Below are 21,805 nucleotides of genomic sequence, written 5' to 3'. Positions count from 1 at the left end.
GAACTGTTTTTGTACTATCAACTGAAGGGAAAGACTAACAATCCAAGTAGATGAACCAATAAACCAAGTAACAATCCATTCATTTTAATTGACAGTGAACTGTAAAAATAATATTGAATATTAACCGTTGAAAAATTTAATCAATTACAATAAATTATAACACGACTTCAAACATTTATGTGAAATCATTGATGATCATTGTTTATCAATCGTGACAACCACAATGGGAAGCTTAAGATCGATAATATTATTTCCATAATTTAATAGAGCAGCATAATAAGCCCTACGAATTTTCATACATACATTAAGAAATTGGCTACCTGTAGTATAATTATAGTATGGGGTTTTTCATGCTTTTGATTTATTAAGCATTTCATAGAATAAATTATAGGAAAATGTCAGAAACTGGATGTTTTACTAAAATTCCTCTTAAATTGAATAGATCTGGATTAAGATGGACGTGTAGATTCATAAAAAGATTCAAGGAAAATATATAAAGGAAAGTTGGCATTGATGTTGTTCCTTCTTAAAAAATAGTTATTTCCCTCCACCTACTGTCTAAAGTACTTACTTTACTCCCTGGAACATAATACTAAAGTGTCACTTTTTCGCTCTCGGTACTAAAAAACTGAAAAACTCCCTAGGGAGGAAAAGTAACTCCTCTTAAATAACATGGGAAGCATCTCTATTTTAAAAACTTACGTTGGAAGTAGGTTAGAAGGTTTAAGCACAGATGAGGAAGCATACATAATAGATTAGTCATTGAGCCAACTGAATTCAATACCTCAACCAGAAATTTGATTAAAATATTAAATATAATGTTTGTATGCTAAAATTACCTATTACATACTTCATATTAGTATACTATAAAAATTAAAATATTTTTTTAATATTCAATGTTATTCAAAATACCAGCCAACAAATATATCCCATCAACTAATCAAATTTGGAACGCGAACATGTAGTTATAAGTCGTCCATTGTTGTTACAACTTTGCCGACAGATAGCGTATAGCGCTGTAAATTGTGATTACTTCCAGCTATTTAGTTTTTAGGTTATGTTGTAACACATTGTTACTGGTCACGTAAGTTTTTAAAATTATTTTATTTGCAGTTTTCATAAAAATGTAGGTGGAGGAAAAATGTTGTGTATATCACGAGTGAAGAATGCTTTTTCTCCCTCGGGGAAATTGTTACCCTCGGCTTCGCCTCGGGCATCAATCTTTCAAAAGTGTCATTTTTTACTCTAGATATACAAATAACTATTGTATATCTAGAATGAAAAGTACAACTTTTTCTCCCTGAGGGAGAAAAATAATTTTCACTCGTGATGTACACAACATTTTTCCTCCACTTACATTTTTTTATTGAGACTGCAAATCAAATAATTTTAATAACTCACGTTATTGGTGACAATGTTTATGTGGGTTGAGCCACAAGGAGAATACCCTCTTAGCACTAGAAAGAGAGACAGTAGGGCACTCTAGTAAACAGAACACATGTCTTCTCAACCTCAACTCTCACACACTCGCTCGTCACTTCTCTAGTATTTACGTCTTATTGTTAATATATTATCCGTTTACCTACTAACATGTAAAGTGCTATTTGAATAAACAAAGTAGCTTCATAATCGTGCAAACCAGTGTCAGTGTTTGTTATTTCATCACCTCATACAAATTACATCGAGGATGTGTGGGATCTCGAAGCCAGGACATGGAGCCAGCACAAGGGCGCGGCCATCTTTAAAGCAAGCTGCTTGCACCACATGCGCCATTATAATCCCCACATTTACAACATACATAACCTAAAATCTAAAACCTAAAAACTGGTCGTCTGGTTGGCTGGCACTGCCGATTGCGCTATCTATCAGCAAAAGTTGTACCAATTATCAGCTGGCCGACTATCAACAATAGCTGACTCCATTTCGCGCGTTTCAGATTTGAATTGCTGATGAAAAATACAGGGTGGGGCAGAGCCGACTGACGAGTTTGAAAGGGTTATAAATAATGAACGGAGAAACTTAGAAAAAAATGGTTTGGTTTATTGAATTCAGCTCGAAAAATAGTTTTTAGTGTTAGTTTTTGAAAATTATATCGGTTAAATGGCGGCCATCAGCAGCTATACACTGATGTAGCCTATTTTTGAAATTTTCAAACGCATTTTGGCATATTGCCACTGGTAAGGCCTGAATCTCCTCCCTGATTTTCTCCTTAAGCTCTTCCAAAGTGTGTGGGCGATGTTTGAAAACCTTTTCTTTGAGGTAGCCCCACAGGAAAAAGTCACAGACACTCAAATCGGGTGAGCGTGCCGGCCACTTCACGTCCCCCTCAGAGAGATAAGTCGCCCTGGGAACATTTCTCTCAACAAATCCATTGAAATGCGCGCTGTGTGGGCTGTAGCCCCATCCTGCTGAAACCATATTTCCCCCAAGTCTTGTTCCTCAGCAAGTTCTTCCAATTTGGGTTGCAGAGACGTTTGTAACATTGTGACATAACGCTCGGAGGTGACAGTGACGGTGATGTTGTCATCTTCGAAGAAGTATGGCCCAATCACTCCAAATTGAGAAACGGCACACCAAACTGTCACTTTTGGTGAATTAAGTGGTCTTTCATGAAGTTGTCGAGGGTTATTTGCTGCCCAGTACCGGAAGTTTTGTTTGTTGACAGCTCCACACAGATGAAAATGAGCCTCGTCACTGCAGAAAAGAGTCGCCATTGCCGGGATGCGTTGAAGCATTTCCTTGCAACAATTTTTACGGTTCAAAAAATCGGCGGCATTTAATTTTTGCACAATCATGATTTTATATGGATGAAAAAACAAATGTTCATGAAGAATCCTCCTAATTGAACGGCTGGACATCCCCAAAGCTATTGCATGCCTGCGTGCAGAACGCCTCGGTGATTGCTCGACTGCTGCTCTCACAATTTCAATATTTTCGGGAGTTCTCACTATTCTTGGTGCGCCATGTCTTCTTTCTTGTCGTGTACTACCAGTTTTCTCGAGTTGACGAACCCACGCTCTGATAGAGTTCATAGATGGGACGGGTTTGTGGACAGGAATGTTAAAATGTCGTCGAAACGCCCGTTGAACTGCGATAATCGAATGTTGATTTTCGTAAAAAGCGCGAACAACATAACCGCGATGCTCTCCCGTCCAATTCATGATGCACACTAAAAACTATTCTCCCGGGACTGTACAATGACGCCCACCGAGCCTGCCTACTCCCACCACAGGCTGAGCAGTGCCCCCTCCAAACCCATCAGTCGGCTCTGCCCCTCCTTGTATTGTTGGCTGGTAATTTGAATAGGATAAAATATCTGAATATATGTATACATTTTTATCGTCTACTAATATTAAGTATGTAATATCATACAAACATATATTTCATGAGTTGATCAAATTTCTGGTTGAGGTATTGAATTCAGTTGACTCAATGATAGAAACCTCTATTATGTTTCCTCATCTGAGCTTAGACCTTCTAACCTATTTCAAATATAAGTTTTTAAAATAGAGATGCTTCCCATGTTATTTAAATGGGTTACTTTTATGTCCTAGGGAGTTTTTCTGTTTTTTCGTCCAGAGGGCGAAAAAGTGACACTTTAGTATTATGTTCCATGGAGTAAAGTAAGCACTTTAGACAGTAGGTGGAAGAAAAGGGAATTTGAATCATGTTGGACTGATAAGATTCATAAAGAATAGATGAAAAGGTCAATATTTGAAGAAGTTATCATTGTAACTTATAGGAGTACTGTACTGTATGTATAAACTCCTATTAAACAAGAGTCCTCTGACACTCTTCTCCTCTTAGATCAAGTGAATGAAGAAGAAGTTACGATGGGCGAATACAATAGGATTCATTGAAAACAAGAAATATGAAATATGCAAAAAGCTACCATTATCGACGTATTTGACGAACGAATCCTTGGACATCCTGGTGTCGAAGTTGGCCATGAGAGGTGCAATGTATTGCGTGGCAGCCAACCACACGTGGATTTGATCTCCGGTGTAAACGAAGCCGCCCGTCGCAATCGTCACATTCCTCACCATATGGCCGTAGTACGGAAAATCGAACGACAGTTTCACTGTCTGAAAATCAAACAAATGCGTTCAAGGAAACTGTTAGCTTCGGTTGTAGCTATACGTTAATAGGTTTATAGCTGTAGCTAAGTATATTTATATAATGTCGGGTAAATAAAAATCAAGCATACAATTTTAGACTAAATGAGATAATTGAAAATGAATCCCAACGCTCAGAAAATATACACAATAGTTTTGTCAACGTTCATTCAATCATAGTGACATCTCGTTTCAGTGTCTATAGTTTCTTCATCACAAGGATAGATTGTTTTCTTAGAGCCGGTTTCCGAGCTCGGGATTTATAGCTAAGTTTTAGACTTCAACTGGCTTTAAACTCTGGAGTCAGAAAATTGGCTTTCCGAGTCAGAGTGTCAACATAGTCGAGGACTTAAATAGACTCTGGAGTTTAGAGATCACGTTAGACCCTGGAGTTTATAATTTCGTTTTCTGAGTGAAGGGCTTATAAGTCCAGGACTTGAATTAGATTCTCGCCTCTTTCCAAGTCGAGGATTTATCAAAAATCGTTAAGTCCAGAACTTAAAACACTCGACTGGGGTAGGGTTTAAATTTAAGTTCTAGACTTGAATGAGCAAACACAATTCAGTTATTGTTTTGGAGTAGATGAAAAGCCAATTATTAGATGTCATGGCATACCTAAATTATTTGGATTTGTCCATCTAAATTCATCTTAATTTATAGTTTGCAAGTTTATTTTGCCATAAAATTGTATCAGAATTATGCGTAAAAAACTAACCTTATTTTACGACTGTGACATAACCTAAAAATGTTCGAGAAAAATAATACAAGGATTGCCTTGGAATTTATATTCCAATCTGAATGTTATTAATCGATGTCATATTCAACATATATATAAATAATAATAATATAACAATGAAAAATTATTATTCAATTCTTTTTAAAACAAATACATTTTCAAACTCAATAGCCTAATAAAATTTTTATTCCAAAATCACTGGGTAGTATCAATGATCAATAATAGCATAACGTAAAATGAAATGTTTATTCATTCATCTTTCAAAAGGTTGGGTTTTGCTTTGAATAGGCCTACAAAGAAATCGAAACGTATTTTCACAAAATAATAATTTGGAGAGCATGCTCATTTGAATTATTCCGCTGCAATCCGCTGTTTTTGTTTTGCTATAATGCCAACAATACAACAGCAAAATATTGTGAATTTCCCTCATGTTTACTGCGTTAAGGTCCTGGACTCAAATAAGTCGAGAACTTAATAGACCCCGGAGTTTAGAAGATATCGTGACTCAGAAAGTCGATTTAGACCCGAGTGATTATTTTAGTCCTGGACTCTGTAAGCCCAGAACTTATATAGTGAGGTCCACATTATAATGGCATTATAATTCTACACTGTCAAAAACATAATTGGCTTCGTTGTGGACCTAGAAAAGGATAGTACAACCGGCTTTGTCGAATGATAGACAAAGATAGCAAAACCAAAGTTGATCAAATACTGTCATTATAACGTGGACCGCACTATAGATCCCGAGCTCGGAAACCGGCCCTATAGTTTTTGGGCTCTACTATAAAATTGAAAATTAGTGAACCAGTTAAAATTTGAACCCGACGACTATAATGCTGGATTTGCACTGACACACCAGTGACAGTGAAAATATAATTCCCACGAGTTGGACTATTCCCACTCAGAGTAGCCGAGTGAGTACGAATAATACCATAACAACTTGAAATTACTATATTTTTACTTCACTGTAATCTAGCATTAATGGCGTCTTTTGTAGCCTATGTATGAGATGGAATCAACTTTGTTTCTATAGAATTGAATTTTAACTAACAAAGACATTAAAACTTCTGATGGAAAATTTATTAGAAACGAGCAGATGTTACCCGTGCTCTGCAAGGGTATACAAATAGATTGAATTTAGTTTTATACTTTCATGTTGATATTAGAAGTATCAACAACAGTAGTATTTTTACAATAAGAACTATTTGATTGGGCTTCTATCACAAATTGAATATTTGTTTCAATTATTCAAGTTATAAGTAATTGATTCAAAACGATGGAAACAACTTTAACCGTCCTATTTAAATTTAGAATCCCTATGAAAATTTTAAAATTAATCAGTTCAGTAGTTCAGACGTTATCATGCATCATAAATGTATTTCGTATCCCGTACATGTATGCCAATTCCTTCCTCCATGTATAGATTGCAGTTAACCAACAGCTGGAATATCATAATAATCAATTAATTCGAATATCTCAAGATATAATATTATAAATAGAACTTTTTTGGGCAGTTTCACTTAGCGGATTTTCTTCTGTCAATATTTGCAGTAGCAGAAGTCATCACTTCTATTTATTATAACTTCCATTGGATATTCGCATTGATCATTATTATATTAAATCTTCTCATGCAGCAAAATATATTATTTAATAGCCATGGATGAATAATATGCCTATAAAATGACAATTTACTGAGCGATGAAAATTTATTAAGCATCTTATTCATATAATATGAAATTTATGGTTTTGATATATGAGCTGTTGTAGAATAAATAACAGAATCTATCCATAATACATTGGAGTCTACTATACTATTAAATTAAGCTGATTCCTTATGAAATTTTATACAGTTTGATTGCAATGAGAAAAACCAAAATGATAAATCTACTTACCGCGGCTCGCCTATGGGACTGAGATAATAGTTCATGTACGGTAACATTAGGATTGTTGTCCATATAAACCCAATATGATTGCCCCTTTTTTGGGTCAACTTGGAAGGTACTGTTATAGTAGATATGCGAATCCTGGAAAAAAATTATCAACATAATCAATTGAATTAAGAATGAATTTAAATACGAATATGGAAAGCTTAATATATGTTTTCTACTGAACCTTCTCCTATACTGAATCTAGAAATATTGCTGATTTTTAGACAAATATATGTGATAACTATTGATGAATAAAATCAACAACATAAGTTATAGATTACCTTATTGTTCAATAATGATGAGTAATAATGGTTGATAAATCAGCACACAACCAATACAGTACTCCCATTCTGAGTTGACTAATTTTGTTATTAAAATGTTGTAATAGTGTTTTGGTGGAAAGATTGTATTTCATTCATTTACTTTGTACTTTTAACCTGTTGAACACATAATTACACAAGTTATGAATTGACTCATCAGGAATATATTCCTCCTTATATTATTAGTATTGAGTAGTATTATTATAATTTTTGTTGGCTTCCATTAAATAAAATTGAATCTTCAAATCAGTGAATCAGAATAATTTTAAGCCTTGATTTACCTGAACGATCCGCGTTATTTGATTATCGGCGTAAGTTTTATTGTTGAGCTCTTGATTGAATTTAAAAATATCATCTTCATCCTCCTTCATCTCTTTCAATGGATTAGATATCTTTGTACCTGCTTTAAACAGTAAAACATAGTGAATATTATGAAAGGTGTCAATAAAGTTATAGGAATAAAAACTAACAATATGAACAGAGATATTGTGGAATTTCTCCATATTAATATGGAGACAATATATGGAGACATTATATATATATAAATATAATATGGAGACAATGCATACAATATAAGGTGAAAAAAACTATATTGTCAGTTTCAATAGTTAATAGTTAAAAACAATATCGTTTCTATTTCACCTTATAGGAATTACTTTAAAACCTAAAATAGCTCAAAGTTTAATTAAAATTCTAGTAGAAAGACAGATGTTGATGGATACTTTTTTCACAATAGCAAAAATTCTATGTCAATATCAAATAGGCAAATTATTTTTGTCGATGAAGAAATTCAGAGTTGAGGGCCGAAGAAAAAAGTTATAAGTTTGTTTTTGAGAACACACAAAGATAAGAGTATTTTGGAAAATATACTTGATAATTTATAGATTATAATGTTTTTATTTGTTTTCAAGTAGAATTCAAATACTTAATATGAATAATTAGGTATGTTGTACGTGGTAGATTTCACACGTATTGAGGTTATAAGACTAACTGTAACTAATTTCTCAACTCCCAAGCTTCTAAGAAAAATTGATAATAAATTTCTTATCCGAACTATTAATTCAAAGACATGTAAACACGATTATTTGAATGAAAAAACCTACGTTAAACATTTTATGATTGTCTCTCTGATCATTGGCCTTTATTACAATGTACAGGATAATGAATTCCTTTTATTTTCTCGTCATTACCTATTTCATTTCAGAACAAAATAAATTTACCAGACAAATGCCAAATTTTGTTTATAATCTGCTTCTTCAATCAATGAATAAATTAATAAAGAAAGTCATGAATAAGCTAAAAGCTCTATACTAGTAATTCAAATTAGTAAATTAGTAAAGAAAACAAAATAAAGTCTCTATTTTAATACTCGTAAAACATAAATGAATTGATGATTCCATTTGTTTATAATTTGAAGGAATCAACTAAATTATATTATTGAGTGAAGTGATTTATCAAAAGTTGAATTAACACCAACAGTTTAAAAGCTCCATCTTCTCCGTATAAGTTATAAAATCCGATCAACCAATTTTGATTGATTTGCTAAGGTAATTCTTTCTATCATACTTTCAAAATTCTGTTTTTGAGCCATGTACATAAAAACACGAAACCCTATATTTTCAGAAATAATTTAAATGATACAAGTTCATAATACTGTACGGAGATTAGAATGTAATATTCTTATTAGGTATGGTAGGCTACTCGAAAAATTGAGTTATTAGTATAATTTATAAACATGTAAGAAAAATTAGTTGACTATTAATGTTTTATCAATTCCAGAGAAACTCATTATTGTTCGAATAAATTGTTTTCATTTATAGTACCGTATCATAGTTCTGGGAACTGGTTAACCAAACCAACTATAGAAATGAATAAAAATTACATCATAGGCTGCATAAAGCAACTTTCATTCCGTCATTGTTATATTACTACATGGGATGATTCAGATTTGGAACGACAGAATCATCAATAATTAATTTTTATTCAAATGATCTATTTTTCACGTGTAAGCGAAGAGTGTAACACACTTTCTTGGACTACTTTGAGATCGGCAAGAAAAACATATTTGGAAGAAGTAGTTTCTCTTTCAACTACTTTAGTACACTTGATAAGGGAAACTATCACTACTGCAGTATAAAATATTTTGTTGTAGATTTTTTTTCAAATTTAGACAGTAGAATACTAGTCATGCAATTATAATGTTATACGAAAGAGCTTGAATTACCCTCAATACTTTTTTAAATGTATGTGTAAATGGTGCTAGAAACATAAATTATACATTACGGAAGCGATAGAAATAATTGATAATTTAAAAAAGTAATATTTCCAATTTTCATGTATTATATTTAGTTATTTATTATGAAAAAACATTAATGAGTTCAGTAGTTTCAATGAATCTAAGGTGTCTTTATCCTTCAAGATTTAATAATTTAAGGATTTTATTTAAGTAATTGATTCTTTATTGCTAATGTTTAAAACATTGTTAATGTTTTTACGGTTTGCAGAGTATCACTTTCCAGTTGATCTTCGAATTCATATTATTTATTATTAAGGTGTATTCGTTCAGTGGTTCACAGAATTTCATATGAAGCTTGTATATTTTTAGTTATTTTTTATAATTTTTAGTGGGTTCAATTTGATTGATTTTATTTATTCCTAACAATTGAATTGGTTTTTTTTATTATATTACGCATATACTCAATTTTGTTTTGTTTTTATCAGAAACTAATTTGGTAGAGTAATCTGTCTCCTTTTGATTGTTCTGAAGGGGAGAGAGAAAATTATACACTTATAGATGCCTGACTAACACCCAAAAAAGGATCATTATACTTCAACAAGTACATCTATCTTTCTGTGTAGTTGTGAACATGATTTGAATACAAATATTTAAAATTGTGTCAACCACTTATTTATTAAAAGATAAAACAAGTTAAAACTATTTTCTGTTGTTACATCACTATCCAGTAATATGATCAAGTAAACTTAGTAAATAATAAACTCTAATAACGTTAATCCATGACTAAACAAAATAATTTAGACTAAACTTCTCGTACTCACCAGGCTCGAATTCGGCAGCAATAATTTTTGGGTTGGGTAAAGGCACTTTATTGTTAGGAACTTCTGATTTGTTTGATTCATTACTATCTATTGATGAATTTTGTACGTTTGAGCTGGTATCTTGTACGGTTGAATCTGTGCTACTTTCTAACGTATCTGGAAAAGCAAAATTACATGAAACATAGATAATGCTTAAACTTCGGAACAAGAATTTTACATGTTCTGAAAAATAATTTCTACCCATTATCAGACACAGATTTCATTCAAACAAAATAAAAATTCAAAACAAAATAAAATAGCCTAGTAGGTGATTGTCCAAACTGGAAGCAAACCTATTAGAAAAAGGAAAGCCCAATTTGAAAAACTAGCGAATCAACGTTATTATGAGTTTGCATAGTAAGTTATGCATAGTAACAAGTAATGTAGCCTAATGAAATGATGCAGTGAAAGGGTCAAATTGACCAACGGATCAACTCTCCAGTTCACGATTATACGTCTGTTTGCTGCTGTGTGCGTTCCAGGACCACACGTTTATGCACAATAATACGTTTTATCACAGATTCAAATTTTTAAAGATTATACAAAGTGCGCCAGAGAAACTTACTTATTTGAAAAAAAAACCCGTACATTGAATTGGTCGTGTAGAGGGGCAGAAGGGGGCGCATCTGGAGGGGGAAGTTCTCAAGTTTATCCTCCCTCAAGTAAATTAACCATCATGCTTTGGTCTAGAGAGCAGCGGGCCATCGCAGTTGAGAGCTTCTTTTCTAATAGTCGATCACCTTCCGCGCTCGATTTGAAATTCCTCCCCACATACTCGTTCCTGGCCATAAATTCGATTCTATCGTGGGTTAACTCATTTCAGGAGTGTGGAAGTGTCGCTGAACCCAGAAATCGACTTCAACCGAAATTTACTTCGTAAATTGACCTAGCCTAATGTACTTGATGTATTTTTTTGGCTGAAATAAATCATTGAATCATTGAACGGAGCCACTCATAACTCCAGAAAATATAGAAAGAGTGAGGCAGTCAGTTGTGCGTTCTCCCAGGCGTTCGGCTCGCAAACACGCAGCTGCTAAGGCATTTTCTGACTCCACTGTTCGACAAATTTTCCATGAAGACCAACTTCATCCATATAAATTGGCTGTTGTTCAAGAATTGACTGAACGCGATTTTCTTGCCCGTCAAAATGCAACCTGCCTGAAGACGCGGTCATTTTTTTAGTGACAAGGCTCAAATCTCTGGTTTATGTCGATCGACCACGGACCATAAAACACCTCAAGAACAACATTAGCGATGCCATTGCCAACATACCGATTGATATACTGCAACGAAATTTCAAAAATTGACTTCATCAGTGTATGAGCAATGGGGGTCGCCATTGGTCTGATCTCATTTTCAAGACTGCATGGAAAAAAATTGAGATATTGTATTCTCATATAAAAAAAGATTAAAACAATATCTGAAGTACTTTTGTTTTTATTGACCTTTATAAGTTTCTCTGGCGCACCTTGTATTACAAGATTTTTGTTTTTTCAGTCTGTAGTTCAACCCTAATATACGATTACTACAAGAAGAAACGGCACATTTATTACGGCCCGGTTGCACAAAAGCCGGTTAAATTCTAATCGTGATTAATTTCACGCGAACCAATCGGAGAAGGCTTTTTCGAAAAGAAGGCTTCTCTGATTGGTGAAATTAATCACGCTTGAGGAGTTTTATTCCGGGTTTAAACCAACAGTTCATCTTTAACATCTACTCACTTGTTTTAGGATTGAGGTTCAACTTGTGGACCTTGTCGTTGATCCTGACCGAGGAGGTGTTGGAAGCGTCCTGTGGCGCTGCTGTCGCATTGGCCTGGCTGGAGTTCAGGTATGTCGTCATGGAGGGGTGGAAGGTGGTCGGCTGCAGCGTCTTCAGCAGTTGGTGGTCCAGTCCCCCCACCCCCACCCCTACCGACCCGTTTGTGGCCCGCTTCAGCCGCGGCACCAGGCTGCTCGCGTCCTTCTTGAACTCGATCTCGTAGGGCGAGTACTCTGCCGATGAGTCGCCTAAGTACATGTAGTATGCATCTGAAACCAAACAGAACCACTCATCATTCAATTCAATACAAGCACACAATAAAAATACAAATATCTAATAAAAATCCGGCTTCATGGTGGGGTGTGCTGAATAGAACGAAAGGAGGAAAAACACCTAGCCAACAATGGTTTCCTATGTAATATTCTAGGAGAGGGTATAAAAGTAAGTAATGAAGGATGAAGAGGAGTGAAAAAGGAAAAAAATGTGACAGGAAGATAAGAAAATGAGAAAGAAAAACGATATCTACAGATATGGACCTATGAGAAGATTCCTAGTTGTTTGGTGGGGGTGCAAGCGGAGTTTCAAATAAGACAATTGCGCATGCCCAACTGCTATATTCCTAATTATAAAATTGCGACGTGCTAGGCTTGTTGACTCAAATAGCAGGATACAACTCAGCTGGTTGAACTAATGTTATTGCTATGCATAGTAGCATTTTGACGCTATGGAAGGGGTAAATCAGTCCAGGGATCAACTTGAGAGACCGTGAATATACACAGTGCAACGCAAAGCGCCTCTTGCTTTGTTAAATCACTTGTAAACAACGAAATGTTTACAAAACCACAAGATTATTTAAATATATTATTGTTTTTAATAATTATAATATGAAAACTCTTAAAAAACATAATTTCTATCAGTAAATTGGTAATTCTATCAGTAGAATAAATATTATTAATAGTGAAATGATTGGTCAAGTTTCGTGATGCTTGTTATTTTGTCTTAAATGAAATAATAAAAAGGTAAATAAAAAGTTGGCTCCAGAACTATCATCGAAATGTCATAGTTTTTGTTTATTTCAAATGAATTTGTGTTTATAAATGGTTATTCATGGAATGTAAAAGTGAAATTAGTACTACTGTATATTAACACACAAGACAAGAATTCGCCTGTAGCATTGCATTAGAAAATTCATCTGCCTTGAGAAAATAAATTTACAGCTATAATTCGTAGGAGCAGAAATAACACAACACATTTTTAAAAAGGTTTGATTGAAAAGCTGAGTTTCCATAAATAATGTCGGTTAGGCTGAATGAGTAGCACTAGCATAGTGATGCAACCAACTTGCCTGAAGTAGGGCATACGTCTCAAAAGTTGTCACTTCATCTTGCATTAATTACGTCAATTGAGTGGACCAATTTAGTAATTCCTAGGTCGAAATACACGAAACCTATAGTTTACAATAATCGTATTCTCCCAAAGTAGGTACAGTGAACATTATTTTCATAAAATTCACTGTGTGAGACTACCTGAATATTTAAAAATATAAGAATATGAAATTAGATCTTAAATCAATGAGTGATTTGAGCGTTTGTTAGTAAAGAATAAACAATTCTTTGAGGAAGATTTTCATATCGATATAATTATCTTTATTTTTAAATTCAGTCATTAACATTCAAAAGTTACTGACAATTAATGAAATTTTCATTGTGAATGAGAGTATCAATATAAAAATATTATTCCAGTGAGGTTAACTAAAAATTAAATATTCATATTTCTGAAAGTAAAGAGAGTAAAATGATAAAGGAAAAATTTGCAGTAGAAAAAAGTATTAATATGAGTAGTATTTGGTAACATGATGAAGAATTTACATGCAATGACGAAATGGAAGCATATCTATAATGAAAAGATTCTTATTCTGATTTATTCATTACGCAAGAAAATGGAGCAGGTTTCGAAAGAGAAAAATAAACAACAAGGAAAATGATATCACATTGCTTTCAGTCATTACAATCTTTTTCATAACAATATATTTAATGCAATGCAGGCTATATGATGTTAAAAACGGTTTGTGCAATCCGTAGAGTTTGTGAGATTCCTCCCAAAGTTATCACAAAAAGCTTCTTGAAAAGCTTCAAAATTAAAATTCAAAGCTTCGAAATTGGCTTCAATGCAGTAGATGTTATACTTATATCAATTATAATATTGATAATAGTAGAACACAATAGAATATGAATAATAGTATAACGCAATAGTGCATAAAAATATAATAGTTTAACACAAATAAATTTACATACGGAATGTAAATAGAATGTATGTAAAATTATAGAAGTAGATTCTAAACGCATTCACTTTTAGAATGAATATAAGTTCCAATAATTTCAAGTGAATTGACTATTTAAAGTAGCTTATTGATAATCAATTATAAACACCATGTACATTATGAACAGTACCAGTAGTTGAAATAATAATAAAACTATTGAGAAGATTTATATTTATGTCGTTTGCTTTTAAACAAGTACTAAATAGTAATAGCTTACTGTCATATTGACTTTATAAAATTAATTTGATGGGTGATAAATACAATATTTAGGAAATAAAAATTAGGGTTTCGCCTGAAACTTATATTAGGACTAGTAAATTTTCCACTAGTTTAAAAAAACTTGAAGAAAATAGACAATTTATAGCAAGCGTAGTACCTAAAAAATAGCTATCACATTGTAAAAGGTACCGTAATGTTGATGTGTTCTGTTGCAAAGCCCAGTGACTAGCTAAGCGAGAAGAATGAATCGATTTTAGCCGGTTCTTTCATACCGTATTTATAAATGGATATAGGTGAACTGACAAAGCATGTCTGGGAAGAGGTGTTATTCTTCCACGCGTAATCTGTTGCGAACTGAAGAATACTACTTGAATATTGAATTTAGGTTACCTGTCAAGTAAACTGCGTTCTACATTTTTTGCAAAACTGTAACTGGATTTTTGTCCATATAAAATTTACAACTTACAAGTAGGTACTGTAATAAACAGTACGGTATTATTGATAATATTGAATAAATTTTGATTATATTTTATTTTATGTTTAAAGAACACGATTTAGTGACATGTTGAATAATTATTTTTTGACATGATAATGATAACAAAATCAATTTCAGTGATGTGGATCACAAATTTAATACATTGTATTTAAAACATTCCAGCATTTACAATATTATTAAAGACATATATCAATCAAATTTTGAGTTTTCATTTTTTATTTGAAGTTTATAAAAATTATGCATGAATATGATTGCTTGTAAGCTAAATAAAATGTTATTGTCGAAACACCGTTACAGCATAGACAACCAAGGTCTTTTTCTCAAATTAAAATCAGAAAGAATAACAAAATGTAATTTCTTATTTTTTTTACTTAAATCATTTAGGCCCTATTTAGAATTCATCATTTTCATGGTGTTATTGATCCACCTTTTTTTCTAATGTAAGTGTGATGCACTACTTTGGAGACTTGAGAGTAAACGTTTCAAAACAATCATTGTTACAAGTTCCCAACTATTTTGTATTACATTCAAATAGCTGTGATATCGATACCTAAAGATTAGGTTGTGCATCATTGCTCTTGTTTTCTAACAGAATTTATTTTCCTCTCATGACCTGGCCTATTATCTCGACAATCTAGATTACGGTTGTTTGGTTTCAAAATGTATGCGGGCGCTTTACGCATTTCCTGGTTATGTAAATCAGGTTTCAAGCAACCCGGTTATTTTTGGCTGATGAAAATTACACTTCTAAACAATTTGCTAACTACTATACTGCATAAAATGTGTGAAGTTATAGGGTTTCAAACCGTCAATTATTTCCTCATACTAGTTATTATTTCCATTTCATTTCTCGAAGCCAAAAATAGTTACAATTATAGAATGACAGCTCAAGACTAGATATTGTTATCATCTATAAATTATTTATTTATTCCAAGATGAGAAGATAATTTAAATCTGTAAAGTGCTTGATATTATATTCAGGTATATTTTCATACATATTAATAAATTGTTTCTATTTTTGAAAATACCTACAAGCCAACGCCTAGTTCATCTTTTATATGTCTAGTTATTTTTTTACACGATAGTTACATATTTGTATGGTGTTCCTATATACTTAAAAACTTTATTTAATGTAAAATACGTTCTTATCTGTGGAAGCTAGTGATAAAGTTGCTGGGAGGTTGTGTTTGCAAAGCACTTTAGAAAAAAATCTGCTTCTTTCTATCAAACTTTTCTACTCAATTTTCACGATTTTTCGTGACATAGTAGTGCATATATCGGAATATATTCCATCAACATTTTAGCCAAATTATCAAAAATATCAAAGTTTAATCTTTGAAGAATTAATTAATTGGATATCAATATCTGATTTAATTGTAAAAGGCATAACTCCTGAAATCCTTGTAATAGAAAATTGTATTGAATTGAAGGGAAGATGAACATGTCCTCAATTCTTCCCTAAATCAACATTGTGTTATTTACCCTTTTTGTCCTGTATCCAAAGAATAAAATATATAATTTAATGTTCAATTGGTGAGATCAAAAACTACACATTGAAATCAATATTTTTACTGGAATGAGTATGTTGCACTTGAAGAATGGAAAGGTTGATGAGAGGTCAAGTTTGAGAAAGGTTGATGGGCCACATAACAGTTGGGTGAATGACAAAATTGATTTTGAAGCTCATATTTATTTTTCTTTACAATAACTTTAATACAGAATACTAAATCTCCACACACAAAAATAAGTTACAAAGTTGTTTTGTAACCAAGTCATAATGAAGAAACAGCAACTAATATTGTGCTCAACTAAATTGATATGCACTGTACAAGGTCCTAGCAAGCAAATTGCATATCATTGCAGCGAAGAATATTGATGGTAGTTTTGATCAATTGATACATGGGGGAGGGGGTTCGACTACCGTATCCTTGATTCTGTCTCTCTTTGACGGCAAGCCTACTATGTGTTCCTCTCACTCGCTTTCATACTCTCTCAATCAAACGCACTCTTTCATATTCACACTATCTTCCTTACTGTTCCACAATCACTCCATTCCTCTCTCTTTCTTATTTATTCTTAAATCTTCGTCATCCACACACAATCTTTCTCTCATTCTCAACTTTTATCTCTATCCCTCTAAGAGCAGACCTCTCCCTCCAACAAGCTGTTGCATTTTCAATGGAATAGCTCGGCTACTTATTCATAAAGCGAATGGCACCACGACATCCTGTGTATATATAATAAATGCGGCAGTACTACCCACTGTAAGCGCTAAGCCTCTCAATAGCCTAATAGCCCAAGCCTATTCAAGAGACATGGTTCACTGACAAAGTTGGTCAGTAACTAATTATTTTGCTTTACTGTACCGGATGACTAGAAAACAGCGAATTTCATTCTATTATTGTGTTTCGCAAAGTTTTTCAAGCATAGACGGGTTCTTCTCTTAGAAATTTCACAGGACTAATGAAGACTGGAGGCTTGAAATGGTAGTAGTCGGTTTGCGGTAATTAAGACCTTTCTTTTCAAGCTTTTTGGTGTTGCGTCTAAAAATGGAGGGATATTTTTCTTTATTTGTTATTTTGTATTATATTAGTTTGTGGAATAAATCAAATGATTGATATTTTCACTGCTAATATTGACTGGGTGGTAAGAATTTAGTCAATAATATAAAATCTGGTGTGGCGCACTCACACAACTTTCCTTGCCGTTATGAAAATTGATAACCTGACGCTACGGTAGTGTTCCCGCGCATCTCAAGTCTACTATTCAAAGATTAGAGCCAGCTGGTGACAGGGTAATAACGCTGGAGACACACGAGGTCTGCTATCTCTTCATAGTGAATCATTTAAGTCTATGAGTCTATGGAATATTCGAAATTATTTATTTTGAAATGCCCTAAGATAAAAAATGATGATCAAATCGAGAATGTATTCACCCTGGGTTGGGGAACACGCTCAAAATGAAGCTGATATTTTGACAGGTGACTGACTTTTTATTGAAATCTCCGGTTGGATCGATTAACAATATTTCGAATGATTTTTCCCTATAAATGATATTAAGCACATATCCTTCTCAATTTGCCAAGAATACATGAATTGGTCAATCTTTTTGTCCAACAAACTTGAACTGTCATAAGGTTCAAAGAATATGTTTTGAAAATATGAAATTGTTTGATGAGAGCATTCGAAAGTTGACGTCGAACATATAAACCCACAAAAGGACAACGACTCTAGCCTCAATTTAAAAATAGGAACACGCTACGGTCTACACTGATTTTAGATTCAATTGATATCTTATAAAAAATATACAAATCATAGGCTATAAGTACCCTTGTGAGACGAACAACAGAATGAATGCGCCTGCTGTACCCGTGGAAGGGTGATCACTAAGGAATCAGACTCCGCCAATTATCATTTATGAGATGAAAGACCGCTTCAAGGTGGGCCGAAGTCCACCTAAAACTGTGGGTCCACTCATCTCTCATCTTAACCTAATGTAATCAATATCCTCCCAATTACACAAACAGAAGCCTTGAGCTTCTCATGTGGACATCATACTGAGAAATAAATTAAAATATTACCCAAAATAGGATTGATTCTACCATAAAGTCAATTACAACAATAATAAAAATGAAACTAACTCACAATAGCTCTTTTTTTTAATTATTGAATTTATTATCAAGTAATTACTCGATAATTAGTTGGAAGGATTCCGACAAAAAATATGGTCCTCGTAATTAGCAATCATAGTTCACGCACAGGAAATTAGTTTTCAACATACATTTTCGGAAATACAGAGACATATATAGTGCACTGTATTTTGAGCTGATTTAGAAAATAAAAAGAAAAAGTTCAAGTCTCAATAAAAATGAACGCAACTGTGAAAAAACGCTGTGAACTGTGTAAGTAATCTACTCAGCTTTCTAGCAAGATAAGCTGTTGAGTTTTACAGGCCATATATATCACTAAGAATTCATAAAAGATTTATCGACAAATAAAATCCCCAATGAAATTAAATGAGACATGTCTGGTAATTTTACGGTACTTTTACAGGGATTTATTGGTTGTAAACCAATGCAAATGATAAACGATTTAAATTGTTGTATTATCGATTTAACATTACAGTTTTTTACTGAATGGATGTGGTTTAACTTTTCTCAAATAAAATTCCATCCTAAATCAAGTGGGATGAAATGATTTTTCAATTGAAACATTTATATGAATGTGTTCAGCAAATACTAAGCCTGTAATGTTATTTACAATGCATAGTGTAACTGGACTTTACTTTACTTTTCATTTATTGTCTAAAACCATCTGCAAGAGCTAGACAGAGATTGGTCGGAGGAGGAAGAAGAAGAAAGGAGAAAGCCGTTTGTTCAAATGGTGTTCAGTAGAAAGAAGAGCAGTGATTGAATAAATTCTAGCTATGAGAGAGCAGGTAATAAGCGAACACATAAGAGCAGTAGGAGTTTCTTACGAGATAGAATAAAATTTCTTATTAGTCTCTAGACTAATTAGCATTATTGCCTAACTGAATAATTCTAGCTCATGATTTTTAGAATTACAGATATTGGAAGATAAAAATGTTGCTCTATCTTTACTTGCCCTCGCAGTGCGAGACACTGGCAAAATTGAAAAAGTGTCTCAGCTTAGACGGAATTTTTCATGTTTACATTCTGCATAAGTCGAAGGCTTGTTATTCGAAACAAGTAAACAATCACAGTATTTATTCAACTACTAACAACGATTTGAAACACATACGCAGAAGTAATACCGAACACACTAAGGAAGGGAGGGACCCTGCGACAATTAAGAACCGTATTGTGAATTGCGCAACTAGTAATTCGGCGGCTATTTTTGTCTTCTCCATCCAAGAACATTGGTCACATCTGTTTCTAAGTAATCTAAATCTAAACATGTTTACCGCCAACTTGGAAACAACATTTTCAAAACTTCAAATTGAAGACTAGACAGACACCAGAGTACACAAACACTCTGGGACATTTTACAAATGAGATTGAGAATTGGGTTGCAAACAGTTTGAGCACTCCACTCCAATACTGTTCCAAGATGTTGGGTTTGATCTTTGATTACGATTCAATTTCAGTTCCAAGAGCGTAATCATCAATCTGGTATTTGTATTTTGCTAATATTTAGAGCAAGAAGTGTTTTGATTTTGGTAGTTTTTCCTAGAATTGATTAGAAACTTTATACGTTAGAATGTGGAGGATTGAGATTTGAGGCAACCAAACTACGGGAAGGCATTTTGTAGCACAAGGCTGAAAATCAGAGATTCAAACTTAGAATTTAGTTTGATAATTTCAAAGCTATCACCCAGATGGGAAAATCGAATTGATGTCATCAAAAACAATAGTCTAATCAAACACTTCGCATTAATGTCTTCTAAATTGATAGATTATCACTGCCTCAATTAGATTCATACAAATATTCACGCTAAAGACATAGAATAGAAATAGAAATTGATGATATTATCAAATGCATTAATAAATTCTAATTCACATGATCATTACATAAAAAAAGCATATCATAGAAAGATAAATATTCTATACGCAATCAAAGTTACATAAGACGCTTATATAGACAGTGTGTAGCTTAGCAGATGAAAAAATCTATCAATGCAACTACTGAGAAAAACTAGTGATTTATGAAAAGTGATGACGTGGTCCTTAAAAAATGACATTAGAACTATTTCCACAGAGAAAACAAATCGAACATATTTGATATTATGCATCAATGCATCCTATTTTGATCAGTCACATCACACTTGTTGGTAGGCTAGAACCATAGCCACCTCTACAGAGGTATTAGAGGTGGCTATGAACACAGCCTAATTATTGCACAATAAATAAGTATAATAGGATAAATTTAGGAGTAATGACCAAATAAGTCAAACGTTCCATACGCGTTGATTTTCTTTGAATAATATAAAAATTACAATACATTTTGAAAATAAGAGCCCAAGTAAGTGTTCCACTAGTGTTGATTTTCTTCGAAAACTTTGATCATGCATTAAATGACGATCAGACTACAAATCAAAGGTGAAACCTGTTCAACAAGTTTTCCACTAATTTGAACAGAGATAAACATCAAATTTCAAACGATGGGCACAAATTAATTGTATTAGAGGTTAAGAGTTCATCAGATGAATGTATTACAGCAAGTGGTTACAAGTTCAAATCGACCGACTGAACAAAATACATCAGTTTTGATCTAAACAAACTTCATTGCTTCTTTTGCGGAGGTTGATGAGGTCATCCCCAAACAAACTCACATGCTTTTTGGCAGTACTTGATGCATGAGATGCACATTTTTTCGAAAAACACTTCCATGCTCTTTTGAGGAGGTAATAAAAGTTAATTATTGTGAAGTTCGTAATATTAAAAACCAGGAAATGATTAATACTATATAGGCCGATACCGTACGTACAAACTGTGCATGGTTAATAAAAGATTGATGATTTTGAAAAATATATTATGAATGAAGTATGATTTCAGTATTATTATTATTATACCAGACACTTTCCTAACCACCGGAAAGTGATAGAATAGAATCAGTGAAGATCAATATTTGCTTAAATTTGTTGAAAAAAGATTGGAATATTAATTTACAAATAGTTGTCATGCTCTTACTATGTATAAAGTGAGTTCAATTATTATTTGTTTTGGAGTGGCCGTAGTCGAGTGGAATAGAGGCTGGCCTTATAATTCCGGGTAAGATATTTTTCTAGGACCACTCCCTTGTTTCGGATGGACACGTTAATCCATCGGTCCTGGCTGTCTAAAAAACAGACATTA

The 21,805-nt window shown here is 33.2% G+C and overlaps 1 protein-coding gene across 2 annotated transcripts in view; it reads right to left on the bottom strand.

The window, feature by feature from the left end:
• The window catches only part of LOC111047909 (plexin domain-containing protein 1), a 47,341-nt gene that overhangs the window by 13,467 nt on the left and 12,069 nt on the right, over positions 1-21,805 (bottom strand). The window contains exons 2-6 of one of the 2 annotated variants that reach the window (XM_039423585.1): positions 11,917-12,225; positions 10,157-10,312; positions 7,381-7,499; positions 6,744-6,875; positions 3,893-4,085 (exon numbers count right to left, since the gene is read on the bottom strand). In XM_039423585.1, the coding sequence (XP_039279519.1) occupies positions 3,893-4,085; positions 6,744-6,875; positions 7,381-7,499; positions 10,157-10,312; positions 11,917-12,225 (909 nt within the window). Of the gene's footprint in view, positions 1-3,892; positions 4,086-6,743; positions 6,876-7,380; positions 7,503-10,156; positions 10,313-11,916; positions 12,226-21,805 lie in introns of both variants that reach the window. The other variant, XM_039423584.1, reaches the window with a different exon arrangement.

The sequence above is a fragment of the Nilaparvata lugens genome, chromosome 3 (genome assembly GCF_014356525.2).
Source record: "Nilaparvata lugens isolate BPH chromosome 3, ASM1435652v1, whole genome shotgun sequence".
NCBI classification, from domain to species: domain Eukaryota; kingdom Metazoa; phylum Arthropoda; class Insecta; order Hemiptera; family Delphacidae; genus Nilaparvata; species Nilaparvata lugens.
This window is presented reverse-complemented; position numbering and strand designations above follow the sequence as displayed.